This window comes from Haliotis cracherodii, unplaced genomic scaffold (genome assembly GCF_022045235.1).
Source record: "Haliotis cracherodii isolate W230 unplaced genomic scaffold, xgHalCrac1.p SCAF_39, whole genome shotgun sequence".
NCBI classification, from domain to species: Eukaryota; Metazoa; Mollusca; class Gastropoda; order Lepetellida; family Haliotidae; genus Haliotis; species Haliotis cracherodii.
The window spans coordinates 1,324,871-1,339,136 of record NW_027266296.1 but is presented as its reverse complement, the minus strand read 5'-3'; the positions used below and the strand labels follow the sequence as shown (position 1 = coordinate 1,339,136).

Genomic DNA, 14,266 nt, shown 5'->3' with positions numbered 1-14,266 from the left:
ATGGAACACCATACCTGCACAAACAAGCCATGTGATAATCAAGATACTGAACCCTGTTATAAAGAGGTGAAATGGTACAATACATGCACAAACAAGCCATGTGATAATCCAGATACTGAACCCTGTTATAAAGAGGTGAAATGGTACACCATACCTGCACAAACAAGCCATGTGATAATCCAGATACTGAACCCTGTTATAAAAAGGTGAAATGGTACACCATACCTGCACAAATAAGCCATGTGATAATCCAGATACTGAACCCTGTTATAAAGAGGTGAAATGGTACAATACATGCACAAACAAGCCATGTGATAATCCAGATACTGAACCCTGTTATAAAGAGGTGAAATGGAACACCATACCTGCACAAACAAGCCATGTGATAATCAAGATACTGAACCCTGTTATAAAGAGGTGAAATGGTACAATACATGCACAAACAAGCCATGTGATAATCCAGATACTGAACCCTGTTATAAAGAGGTGAAATGGTACACCATACCTGCACAAACAAGCAATGTGATAATCCAGATGGTAACCATACTGCACTAACAAGTCATGTGATAATCACTATATTAAACCCTGTTATAAAGAGGTGAAATTGTGTCGGGACCCCCTGGACCTGCCTATGAATATTAACAGCCCTAAAACAGATATTGTACAAAAGTACAGCTGGGAATTATCAATGTGAAGAGAGTGCAAAACTAAAGGGAACAGTATCCCCTCTGACGCCCTTTCACTCTAACAGAATCAATTTACGTATTGAAACCAACAAATCAAGTTACTAAAATTGGCATAATTGGGACCTAACCTAACATTCAGTATCCTGCTACTTGAACTGTTTATGGACACCATGGAGTGGGCCTACAGAAAACAGACAAGATTGTAATGTCAATACATACTTGCAGCCCTGCTAGTTGTGTTTGTGTGATTTTACCTGATCGTTTTTATATTATTCTCATAACAAATTATTTCATTTACAATTACACAGTCTAATATTTTTGAAAGTTTATAATAGCAAAGTATTTCAATCATCTGACACGCACCAGTGATCATGATATCCCAAATCTTCATCACAAAGAATATACACAACCCGTGAAGATCTGGGGTAGAATAGGTCTTCAGCAACCCATGCTTGCCGTAAAAGGCGACTATGTTTGTGGTACCAGGCATTGACAGGATCGGGTGGTCAGGCTCGCTGACTTGGTTGATGCACATCATTGTCACCCAAATATGTGGATCGATGCTCATGGTGTCAATCACTTGATTGTCTGGTCCAGACTCAATTATTCATAGGCCCCCGTCATATAGCTGGAATATTGCTGAGTGCGGCGTTAAACAACAAACAAACATACAAAGATATCTTGTACATTACCACCAGCATTATGTATGAGGGTTTTTTAAATACCAAAATGTCCTTGCCCTGTTAAATCAGAGAAAAAGAGGACTTTAACTTAAACAACAAAACTTTATTACTGAAGCAAGGGTTAAACGGAAGATGCGCAAAACAGATAAAGGAGCTAAAGTCGTAGTCTGAAAATTGTTAGTTATTCGGAGCCACTGCAAACACGGCATTAATTAACTTTCGATAACGTACACCTTCAAACTTGTCAACTTGTTCAAATGTTTTCACCAATGATAGTGACACTCTCCCTCCCAGTTTCTTGCTGTTATTAGTTTCCTTCAAATGACAAGATATTAGGGCTTGCTATCGATACAGATCTTAAAGAGATAGATAATCGTTAAGTGCATATATTTTTTCAGAAAATCAAAATATTTAAATCAAACTTTGCCCTGCGCCTCTCCTATTGGTATAGAAATCGTTTACCAAGTTTGAAAAGAACCTATGCAGTAGTTTTCAAGTTTCACAAAAATGTCCTCAAAATGACGGATGGATGGACAGACAGAACTTCTTGGTATAACTAAATACCCACGCCCTTTCAGTTTAGGGGTACCGGTATAATAAATACATACCTTTAAGAGTGTAAGGTGAATCAGCCATATGTCTTCCTTGGTACAAGACTTCTATCTCCAGGTCGACGGCAGACTCATACATGCGATACCTGACGATGTAGGACCCATCATGACGGTCCAGAACCTGTGTCCATACACGCACACGTTCACTCGACTTCTTGTATATAGTCACAGCAAAGGCTTTTTCTCCAATTGAATTTGAAAACCTGGAAAATTATGTCAAAATTATATCTGAAAAGCTGAACCTCTATTAACAGTAAATGTCTCCAAAGGAAATGTATTCATGATATTGATGTTTTCAGAAACTTTCCAACTTTCAGCTTAGATCATGATTTATACATTTGTCCAAATATTTCCAGATATCGCATCCTCTCTGCATTCTTTACTCAGAACAGCTGGCATCTATTCTTAATTGTTTTTAAATGAGGTGAAATAGGGTTTAACATCCTGTTCAAGATTATTGCACGGGTGTGTGTGTGGCTGCTTGTACTAGTTCGGACTAATGCATATTTTATAGTGCTAGCCCACTGAGATACCATGCTGCAGTTAAACAAGAATACCCCACTCAGACACAGCATACAGACTCAGAGCCGACCAGTTCTTGTTTTAGCCCCATAATGCCAAGCACCAGACAGGGTAACAACAAGTACCATCTCTTAAAGTCTTTTGGTATGATGCAGCCAGGGATCAAGACTTTTGAACTTTTATTAACTGGTCTTAAAATATTTCATATCAGAGACACTCAGGTGAGATTCTATGAGTGTCCAAACTTTGCCTGCAACAAAGTCTTGCTTTATTGTGGCCTTGAAAGTGAAAGTGACACACCCAACCATTCTGGATACAATACTGGCGTCAATAGAACCACACCTGTACTCACTGATGCAGAGCCAAATTCAAGTTCTTTTTCCTTTTCAACAAGAAGTTATACTCCAGTGACCACACTGACTACTCATTTTATGACAGTGTTCTATACATATTTATAAATATATCTTTATAACGGCTGGTGCCTTTTCCAATTTTAAAAAAAATCAAAGTTTTTACAAGCCTGTACACAGCTGTAATACAATTGCAGCTTTGCAGCCATATTACATCTACACCAGAGTACACATCAATAATGTGTCATGCATTGAGTGATATGCTGAAAATGCCACAACCTCACCACTGATCTATGCATTTATGTTTTGTTTGTTTGTTGTTTAACGCCGCACTCAGCAATATTCCAGCTACATAACGGTCGTCCGTAAATAATCGAATGTGGACCAGACAATCCAGTGACTGACCTCATGCAATCCACGCAATTGGAATCGATGACATGCATCAACCAAGTCAGCAACCCTGACCACCTGATCCCGCTTACAACAAGCATAGTCGCCTTTTACGGCAAACATTGGTTGCTGAAGACCTGTTCTACCCCAGATCTTCACAGGTCTATGCCTTTATGTATTATATTCAGAAACTTTCATATCATTCATGTATAAGAATTCCAATATATCTTCATATCACATATTGCAGTGTGTGAATCACGCTCCATTTCCCAGTTGGCAATATTCCTCAGCCAGATAACGTGATATCATGAAGTCCTGTACAAGTGTATAGAGGTGATGGCAATGACCCATGCAATCAGAGTGCAATCAGATTATAATGTATTATCAGCAACCATGGGAATACCTGCCTGCCCAACAGTCCAAGTCCTGTTTTTGTCTCAGGCTGTTAACTTAACTTAAATTATCTCTGTATTGATTTCTTAAATCATATACATGATATAGGTATGTAAAATACATCATTAAAAATTTGTTTAAAACACATATAGCCTTGGGCATGAACCCCCAAATTTTTATGTGGTGTGGTGTGGTGTGGTGTGGTGTGGTGTGGTGTGGTGTGGGTGTGGTGTGGTGTGGTGTGGTGTGGTGTGGTGTGGTGTGGTGTGGACACTGGATACGACAAAACTACTGACAATGATTCTCACGATTCCTGTTTGACGTAGTGACCTGGGTGTGGTCAATGCTTATTTCATATGCTATTTGTATAGCTCTCTTTGACATGACTGCATGACTGACCGACCAACTCGTATTTATCGACGTCACTGTTACCACTGAGCCTGCTATGTAAATATAAGACGGTTCAATATGGTACAAGATGTAATAAGGAAGCTTTCGTTTTCACATTCACAGAAAAAACATATTTTCAAGGCTGCAATAAAAACTCCTGCACTATGTAAGAAAACATATCATCATTCAGTATGTCACATGTTTTCCCTACCCCTTGTCTGTCATACAGACCCTTTAACTAACATATCCAATACAGCCCATGCAAGTCTATAAAATTTTGCAAGTCTAGATTACTGCAATGAAAATCTGAAAATGACTCTGGGCTCCTTTTCACAATATTTCATAACTATAATTTAACAACTGTTTTTATCTGTAAAACATGTTTATTTCATAGACTAGATGTCAGTCTACCCTACACTACTAATATAGAAGTATTCAGTCTACATTAATCCATCACTTCTCTACACCCCCAACAATGGATGATCCCAACTGTCTACATTGATCCATCACTTTCCTACACCCCCAACAATGGATGATCCCAACTGTCTACATTGATCCATCACTTTCCTACACCCCCAACAATGGATGATCCCAACTGTCTACATTGATCCATCACTTCCCTACACCCCCAACAGGGGATGACCCCAACTGTCTACATTGATCCATCACTTCCCTACACCCCCAACAATGGATGATCCCAACTGTCTACATTGATCCATCACTTCCCTACACCCCCAACAATGGATGATCCCAATTGTCTACATTGATCCATCACTTCCCTACACCCCCAACAGGGAATGATCCCATCTGTCTACATTGATCCATCACTTCCCTACACCCCCAACAGGGGATGATCCCAACTGTCTACAATGATCCATCACTTCCCTACACCCCTCACAATGGAGATCCCAACTCTCTACATTGATCCATCACTTCCCTACAATCCCAACATGGGATGATCCCAACTGTCTCTATTGATCCATCGCCATACACACCCATAAGTGGACATTCCAACATGATCTACACCTATTCCAGCAAACCTTAGTGCAGTGTCAGTAAGCTGGTTAATTTTTATATTTAGGTGTGGCCAATGTTTCAAGGTTACTGAGCAGCTATAAAGCAGAGATACTCTATAATGGCTATAGAGTTTCTGAAAACAGGAAACTGAATATCGTGACGACTCCACCCTCTACATAATTCTTTTCACCGGGCCTGGTATACAAAGTATCCTCAGTACGATGACTGTCAATTCAATTCCACAACACTGACTTACGACTGACACCTTTTAATGAACGCTTTATGAATGGGACACTAGATTTAGAGTTGTGAGAACCAGAACTCCCACACTATACTAAAAATATTTGAACATTTTAGTACCAATATTGCTTTATGAAAAAGTACACTAAACTCCAAAATACTAGTACCATAACATAGACCTAGGATTGTCAAACTTAATGCTAAAATAATTTGGGAAACAACTTGGCATCAGGTCTTACGACCTTCCACCATCAAAATTTATTCCATGGATAAAGTGGATGAAATAAAAATGTGTTCCCAAATAAATTCTTCGTGTCCTCCTCTCGGAAGGAGTGAGTGAGTGAGTTCAAATCTAACACTGCATTCGCAATATTGCAGCCATATGGTGATGAAACCAATCAGAAGGGAGGGTGCATTAGAGAGCAAGCAAATTGGGCTTTAAACCACGTGTACAAATATTCCGGGTATATCACAGCCGCCGACACAAGAAATAGGCTCCACCCATTGTACCCATTTGTGGAATCAAACCCAGTTTTCTGTTGTGGTAATCAAACACATTAACCACTATGCTATGTCACTGCGACATTGTTGACACTCACTTATAAGAAATAACATACAGAGGACCATGGGAAATTTTTCTATCTAAACAGTGATTGGCTTGAGAGCATTTCTGAACTTACCTTGAACCCTTGTACATTAAACACATCATGCTTATGATTGTGCTTTCAAACATAACGGAACCCTGAACAGCCAGATTGAAAAAGCATCCAGGTGTATAAAATGTTTTTTGCTCACCCCCAAGAAGTATGAATTGAGTTATTACAGAACCTCCTGCCCAGCCAAGTGACTGATCTTTATAATCACTGGAGCATATTGCATGCTCCTACAGTTGATGGGGTTGTTCTTGACCTGGGCACCATTGATATGTTTGTTTGTTGTGTTTGTTTGTTGTTTAACCCGCACTCAGCAACATTCCAGGTGCCCTTGATATTAATCAGCTTTTATAGATGACTGCACAAATACATAAGTAGGCACTAACAGGCAAACTCATGAGCTAACACATATTAAACCCCCATGAGTTACTGTTTATTGCCACAATGTACACAATGTACACAATGTACAGTCTTAAACTGTTATTCAGCTCCTAGTTACTTTGTTTAACTCTGCACTATTCCAGCTATATGATGTCGGTCTCTAAATAATCTTAACCAGATAATCAAGTGATTGACATAATGAGCATCGATCCACACAATTCGGATCGATGACATCCATCAACCAAGTCAGCAAGCCTGACCACCCGATCGTGTTAGTCGCCTCTTACGACAAGCATAGTCGCCTTTTACGGCAAGCATGGGTTGCTGAGGACCAATTCTATCCTGGATCTTCATGGGTCCCATCGATATTGATCTGTGGTACAACTGGATATATCAAATCGTACCCAGGTTTTTTATGTTTATTTCTGTTTGAACCCAGCTTCTCTTTTGGTAGTACCCGTGAAGATCAGTACCCGGGTAGAGTAGGTTTTCAGCAACCCATGTTTGCCGTAAAAGGCGGCTATGCTTGTTGTAAAAGGCGACTAACAGGATCAGTTGGTCAGGCTCGCTGACTTGGTTTGAAGCATGTCATCGATCCCAATTGCGTGGACCGATGCTCATGATGTCAATCACTGGATTGTCTGATCCAGACTCGATTATTTACAGACCACTGTCATATAGTTTCTTCTTTACATCGTGACGATTCCTGTTCAATCCATATCTCATGAGCGGGTGTCTTGCGAGATTGTTTCCAAAACATTGTTCGATACTGCAACGTAACTCACGTTTTCATTATCTCCTAGACTTCCATCCACATAGGGGGGCACGGGTGGCCCAGTCGTCTAAGGCGTCAGAGTTGCGTCCCTTCGGACGCGCCAGAAACCTATGATTGTGGGTTCGAATCCCGATTCGCCCCGATTATGTTTCTAGGTTTGTCAGCACCATACCCGTGCTCGTGGGTTTCACTGAAGTGGTAAACGTCTGTCTTTCACTTCGGGCTTTCCTCCCACATTAAGCTGACACGCCACGATATAACTGTAATACTGTTAAAAGAGGCGTTAAACGCAACTCACTCACTCCATCCACATAGTAATAATGATACATTTCTGTCACATTATTCACTTGCAATGACTCATCACTATGGCAACAGCACCATGTTTTCCCCACAAAGCGGGGTGCGGGCTGGCCTATTGTCGTACAAGTACGAAACTAGTGGCGAGCAGGCTCTGGGTACCAAGGGATAGAAGCTTGTTACAAAAAGATATCTACATAAATCTCTAGGTTCAATTGGATATGCCTAATTGTAACCAAGGTTCATGTCAATAGTACCCAGGTGAAGAACGACACCATCAGCGCTAGTAACACAGAGGCAAAACTAACTTGGATGATGTTCTCACTTTTGTGGACCATTTCATAAAATGCAGCGGGGGTGCTGGAATTATTGTAATAGAAATTGATTTTTTTTCCAGTCAGTATTTCAAAACATACATTTAAGTTTGAGCCACACCACCTTCAGCATGCCCAGAGAAAGATTTGGTTGGTTTGTAAAACCCGAGGAAAATTGTTTTAATTCCCAGCCCCCAACGAATGTCAAAAAGCCTGCCCCTAAGCTGCAGTTGAAGGATCATCTCCATACATTTCACTCATAACTGAATGGGCAGTCAGCAAACATTTCATTAAGTGTCTATGCAGTGAAAGGGCTTTTCACTTTTATGAGTGATTGAGTATGGTTTTATGCTGCTTTTAGCAATATGCCAGCAATATATATCACGGCTGGGACACCAAAAATGGGCTTCACACATTGTACCCATGCAGGGAATCAACCTGGGTCTTCAGCATGACGAGCTAAAGCTTTAACCACCAGGCTACCCCACCACCCTCATTTTTGTGAAGCTCCAGAGCTGTGAGTTGATGCTGAATGAACAGATCACTGGCTCCCAGTCAGGACCAGTAGATGAATTAGCCTTGTAGTGTCAGGTGTCAATAGATCACTGTAGCTCATATGTCAGGCAAAACAGTAACCTGAAACCCCCAAATGTCATGCTACAGACTCAACATCCACACAGATTTTCAATTCACTTTGAATTATATTCATCACCTTCGGACTGTATCACATTTTGCTCAACATATTAACTGAATGAAAAGCCGAATGATCTGTCATCATATATTAGAAAACTGTCAGTCACATGTAGGTGTCAGTTTTTCAACATGCAAACACAGACCCTGTGAGCTTCACATATCAATGCATTTCTGTATACCGTATTCGACGTAATAAGCGCCCCGCTCTAATAAACGCCCACAGCAACTCAACTTTTTTTTACCCAAATATTATTCTAATTTGGAAAGCACCCTTGGCGCTTATCATGCTTATTACGTTGAATACGCTACATGTATTTCACTTCTAAAATTGGTTTGTTTCAAGAAAAATCATTTATAATCTTATCAGAGAATTTAACCCCTTGATAGTCTCTCCATTATATTTTCTTGAATAACTTTACACTTGAAAAGGCCATCAAGCTCCATTGCCTATGAATGGGTCAACGTAGAGTCAATGACATAGTAACGTAGAGTCAATGACATAGTAAGGTTTACCTAAAACTACTTTCTACATGAGTACACAAGGTATACATCAAAAACAGATTTAACAGCAGGCACTTAACTAGATTTGCTCTGTGGCTTATATTTCTGCAGCCAGAGTTATTAAAAAATTCCAAATTGGAAAAAAACATTTCCCAATTCATGATGTTATCGACTGTATATAGTTATCCCTCGCTACAATGCTACCTTCGGGGTCCAGATGATTGGTGAGCGTTATAGATGATCAGCGGTTTAACCGAGGTGGAGTCGGAGGTGGTAGATTATCAACAAAACAGTATACATGCTCAATCAACCTAACACGATCTTTCAGAGTTTAAAAAAATGATTAGAATAGAAGTTGTTTGATATTCATAGCGTAAAAAAAGATTTATTGAGTATTAATATGCGCTTTCAAAAAACACATTATTCATATCCCTTCAGGTGAATAAATAAGTATAACAAACCTGGTCAATAAAAATGTGAAATTTGATATAAAACATCCCTAAAATGTCCCCAAAATTTCAGTCAGACAACCGGACTCGCAACCGTTACCAGACCAGATAAAACATGTAAAATGTTGCCAGTCCAGAATTTTCTAGACAAAAAAATAAAACTAACAAAAAGGTAAAGATAAGAATACTACTGTTTAATGTTAAATCTCAGAAAATAACAATAAACTGGTGGATTGTCAACTTAGTAACTTAAACTCCCGACCATCGGGCGTGCAACTTTTCAAAACTGACCATTTGTCAGCATGGGTCATCTTGGACTGTCAGGCCGGCAGGTACTCTAAACACATGCACTCTATTCATTTCATGTGTCGAGTGAAATGTCATGTTTCTCTCATCGGTTGACGAGGCGAAAGTAGAAGCAAGAAGCGATTTTAACTCCATTAATGACCATCTGACACATTTAGATCCGGGGTAGAATAGAATAGAATAGAATAGAATCTTCAGCAACCCATGCTTGCCATAAAAGGCAACAATGATTGTTGTACGAGGTGACTAATGGAATCTGGTTTGTCAGGCTCGCTGGCTTGGTTGATGCATGTCACTGTATCCCAATTACGTGGATCGATGTGCATGATGTCTATCACTGGATTGTCTGGTCCAGACTCGATTATTTACGGACCGCTGTCAAATAGCTGGAATATTGCTAAGTGTGGTGTTAAACAACAAATAAACAAACAAATAAAAATGACCATCTGTCATTATTTTGCCTTGTCAATGTTTAACAAACATAAAGAGGAAATCAACACTTGACAAAAACAACAAGAGCAAAAAAATACTAGCACAAATTCTGATTAATGCATGTTTTTTTTGGTTTGGGTTTGTTGTTTAACGCTGCACACAGTAATATTCCAGCTATATGACGGCGGTCTGTAAATAATCGAGTCTGAACCAGACCATCCAGTGATTGACATCATGAGCATCGATCCACGACATTGGGATCGATGATATGCACCAACGAAGTCAGCGAGCCTGACCACCTGATCCATTAGTCGCCTCTTACTACAAGCATAGTCGCCTTTTATGGCAAGCAAGGGTTGCTGAAGACGTATTCTACCCCGCATCTTCACGTGATGAGTATTACTGTTGATGCCATGTTGACTCTCTATGGCAGATAAGACTATTGAACCTGCAACAGCAGTTTGGATGACAGATTGTTTTGTGCAAGCAGATATACCCAAAATGGACAATCTGTAGTGTTATACTAGAAAGACTCTTAAGAATTTCCATGGAATCACAAGAAATAAAAATTGAAAAATAAGACAATAGCAGAGCATTTGTCTAGTTTCATGCAAACATATTCATTAGTTTGAGAGTTATGGCTCGGAATGAAGCTTAGTTTTGCTTGAGACGAAATCAAAATTGTTTCAGTGAAAACATAAGAAAATAAGATTTAGAAAAATTTCAAAACAGCAAAAGGCACCAGTTAAGCTGATGAGCAATGCATATATGTCAAGAGGAGGGAAGAGGAGAGATATAATTATTACAGAAATGCATGCAATTTAATGAATCGCAACACATAAATCATTAAAGCAAATAATTGCAATACAAAATCAGACCAATACCCATCACCAGTAGCAGCAAACCCCAAACCTTAGTTTGTTTTCTTATTAAGGGACCGACATTTTGATATTCTAGGAGAGTATTATTTAAAAAAAATAGAAATTTGTTTCCAGAAAAGCTGGAAAAAACATCCTCAAATTTTGTGTGTCCAAGCGTCTGTGCGTGTCTCCTTAAAGCCATACAATAGTACATCTTTGTGCTAGCCCCGAGGTACCATGCTACAGTTTTACATGGATACCCCATTTAGACACAGAATAAACGTTCCAAGCTGACCAAGCTTCACCTTAATGCCAAGCACTAGGCAAGGTAACAACAAGTACCATCTTGTAACTTCTTTTGGTAGTATGCAGGTACTGTACTTGAATATGTCAGTAGTCTTAACATTATCTGCCAGACAGTCGGGCAAGTTGAGGAAAGGATCATGCAGCCCGACAGAAAACTTAGCAGCCACGGGCAAGCAGGCAGTTATTTTGGACACTGCGACGGTATAATCCCCGAACTTTGACTCTCCGGGCAGACGTTCTATCCTTGGGACCACTGAGGGCGTCACTTTTGATACTGGCAATCAGATATGCCAATGATGCATCTATTTAACTATACACTTGACATATAGTTTTGTGCATCATTGAACGATAAAAATATCCTTATCAAAGTGGAATAGTATAGCTGGTGCCCTAGGGGCCTAAGGCTTTACAACTAATATCATCATGATCATCTAGCCTTTGAAAAACTGGGGAAAACACATATTTACCTTCCATCATTGTATATTTGTATTAACACGTAACTAGCAAGAAATGTTTGTTGTGCTATTGACATGATTGATATTATGTTCAGCTTCTGTCCTGGGGAAGCTACAAAGAAAGCCAGGCTACCCCAACTGCCTAAACACACATGGGTGTGTGCTTGAATAAGTTGTAAGGCTGGGACAAAACCAACAACATCCCTGGTTGGGTTCGTTTTAAGGCCACAATAAATTAATTATTATATTTTCATCCCAATCTTTCAAAAATGTGAGGAAGAAGTCTTTCTTCTTTATATCATATCAATACAAAAGGTTACAGCAGCTGTGTACAACAACTGTAGAGCGATCTAGTTCACATGAAGCATGAAAGTTTGGCTAGAAATGCATCTAGTGAATTTCCCCAAATAAAAATGGAAGCATGCAGGGTATTAAAGTCTGTAGTGTTGGTCCTCAGTTGCTTATTTATGGACAATTTGTGTACATGAAAAAGCCATGTACTTAAAGGTAGTCAGTGAGTGACACCAAAAGGCTGGAAGACCTTAAGTAGCTTGTGGCCTAAATATGTAACCATAGAGTTCTCTTTCCACACACGGCACCTGTACATCTTGATTGGACACATCTTGCAGTCTGCGACTTTAGTCTGAAGCCCAAGTCTAGAGAAATTCTGTTTGGTCTAGTAAGCTTAGCAAATAATAATCCTTAAAACACATCTGTGACGTCATTCTATTGTTTGAACGCTCCATTTTTTTTCAGGAATGGAGAGTTGCTAGTCAACTGTACATTATCTTGAAGCAGCATTTGAATTTTTCAAATATTTTCAACTACAGAATATTTTGTCAAAGTGTAAAAGCAGGGATGAGTTTTAAGTAGGGGAATATCCTCGTAACTCTCCATTCATTAAAAATAATGGGCCTCGGCCCCTGCGGGGCCTCTGCTCCATTATTTTTAAGGAATGGAGAGTTACTCGGACATTTCCCTCTACATATAATCACACCAAATTCTACATGTTCAGGACAGTAGTCTGAAATTGTTATGGAACAGACTGATCTTGCCAAATAATCGAATTCAGTTAAAACTTTGTGTCCTGTCTTTAGTGTATACCGTAGCTCTTCTAAAAGTTTAATGTCTACCTTTAATTAAGGTTCAAGCCCTGCATCATTGTGGTAGTATTTCTTCCCAAGCCATGCATCACACTGCAGGAGAACTGAGACAGGTGTGCATCTGCAGAATGGGACACTGCATACTGGCCTCTTTATTGTCAAGGGGGGCACAAGTGGCCCAGTCATCTGAGGCGCCGCGATTCGCTGTGCAGAGGTGCATCCCAAACGCATGCTAGAAACCTATGATTGTGGGTTCGAAATCCCGGTTCGCCCCGATTATGTTTCTAGGTTTGTCTGCACCATACCCGTGCTCGTGGGTTTCACCAAAGTGGTAAACGTCTAAGACCTGCATCACTTCGGGCTTTCCTCCCACATTAAGCTGACATGCCGCGGTATAACTGGAATAGTGTTAAAAGCGACGTTAAACCCAACTCACTCACTCACTTTATTGTCAAGGGTTGTTGGGTAGCCGAGTGGTTGAAGTGTTCAGTCGTCACACCAAAGGCCCAGGTTTCAGTACCAATGTGAAGTCCATTTCTTGTGTCCTCTGGCATATAAACCTGCTCACTCACTCACAGGTATCTAATCAACGTTTGAAACCTCAAAATTGAAAACACACTAGGTTTATCTCTTAATTCACTTGCAGTCTAGGTTTATCTCTTAATTCACTCACATAAAATTAACTGATTAAAATACAATCAAAATCCTCAAAATTCAAACTCTCCTTAATTTCTTGACTTGATCAATTTCAATCTAAGCAACAAAAACACTATATACCGATTAGCACAGGCTTTGTTTAGCATGAACAGAATTATCCCCCCTTAATTCATGCCGCGATTGTTCATTCCTCGTCAAAACAAGTGGCAAGTGATTAATACCATTAACCAAAAACTAAATCAGTATAACTTTTTATTCTAAAATATTCCACTGTACAACACTCAACATTCTTCTGAATGAAATGTATTGACATGTTTCATTGATTTGTATGAACCATAGTGTGAACAGCTGTCACCCAACAATAGTAACATCCCAAAGCTGCCCAAAGCAACAGGTGCCCTTGACATTAATCAGCTTTTATAGATGCCTGCACAAATACATAAGTAGGCACTTAACAGGCAAATTCATGAGCTAACACATATTAAACCCCTTATGAGTTACTGTTAATACTGCTTGCAGCAGTGTTTATTGCCACAATGTTGTACAATCTTAAACTGTTATTCAGCTCCTGGTTGTAGAGAACATCTAGTCTCTGAAATGAACATATCTTACAGAAAAAAAACAGTTGTTAAATTATCTTAATAAAAATACAATAAAAAGGAGCCCAGAGACTCTCTTCATTTTCAGATACTGCAGTAATCTAGACTTGCCAAACATTATAGACTTGCATGGGCTGTACTGGATATATACCCGATCTCCTTACTCACCTCTTACAACAAGTATAGTGGGTTGCTGAAAACCT

At 39.5% G+C, this 14,266-nt stretch overlaps 1 protein-coding gene across 1 annotated transcript in view; it reads right to left on the bottom strand.

The window, feature by feature from the left end:
• Positions 1–14,266, bottom strand: part of LOC139478112 (protein O-glucosyltransferase 2-like) — a 31,500-nt gene that overhangs the window by 13,936 nt on the left and 3,298 nt on the right. Inside the window, exon 2 of the mRNA XM_071260428.1 lies at positions 1,978–2,183. Within this exon, the coding sequence (XP_071116529.1) occupies positions 1,978–2,183 (206 nt within the window). The remainder of the gene's footprint in view (positions 1–1,977; positions 2,184–14,266) is intronic.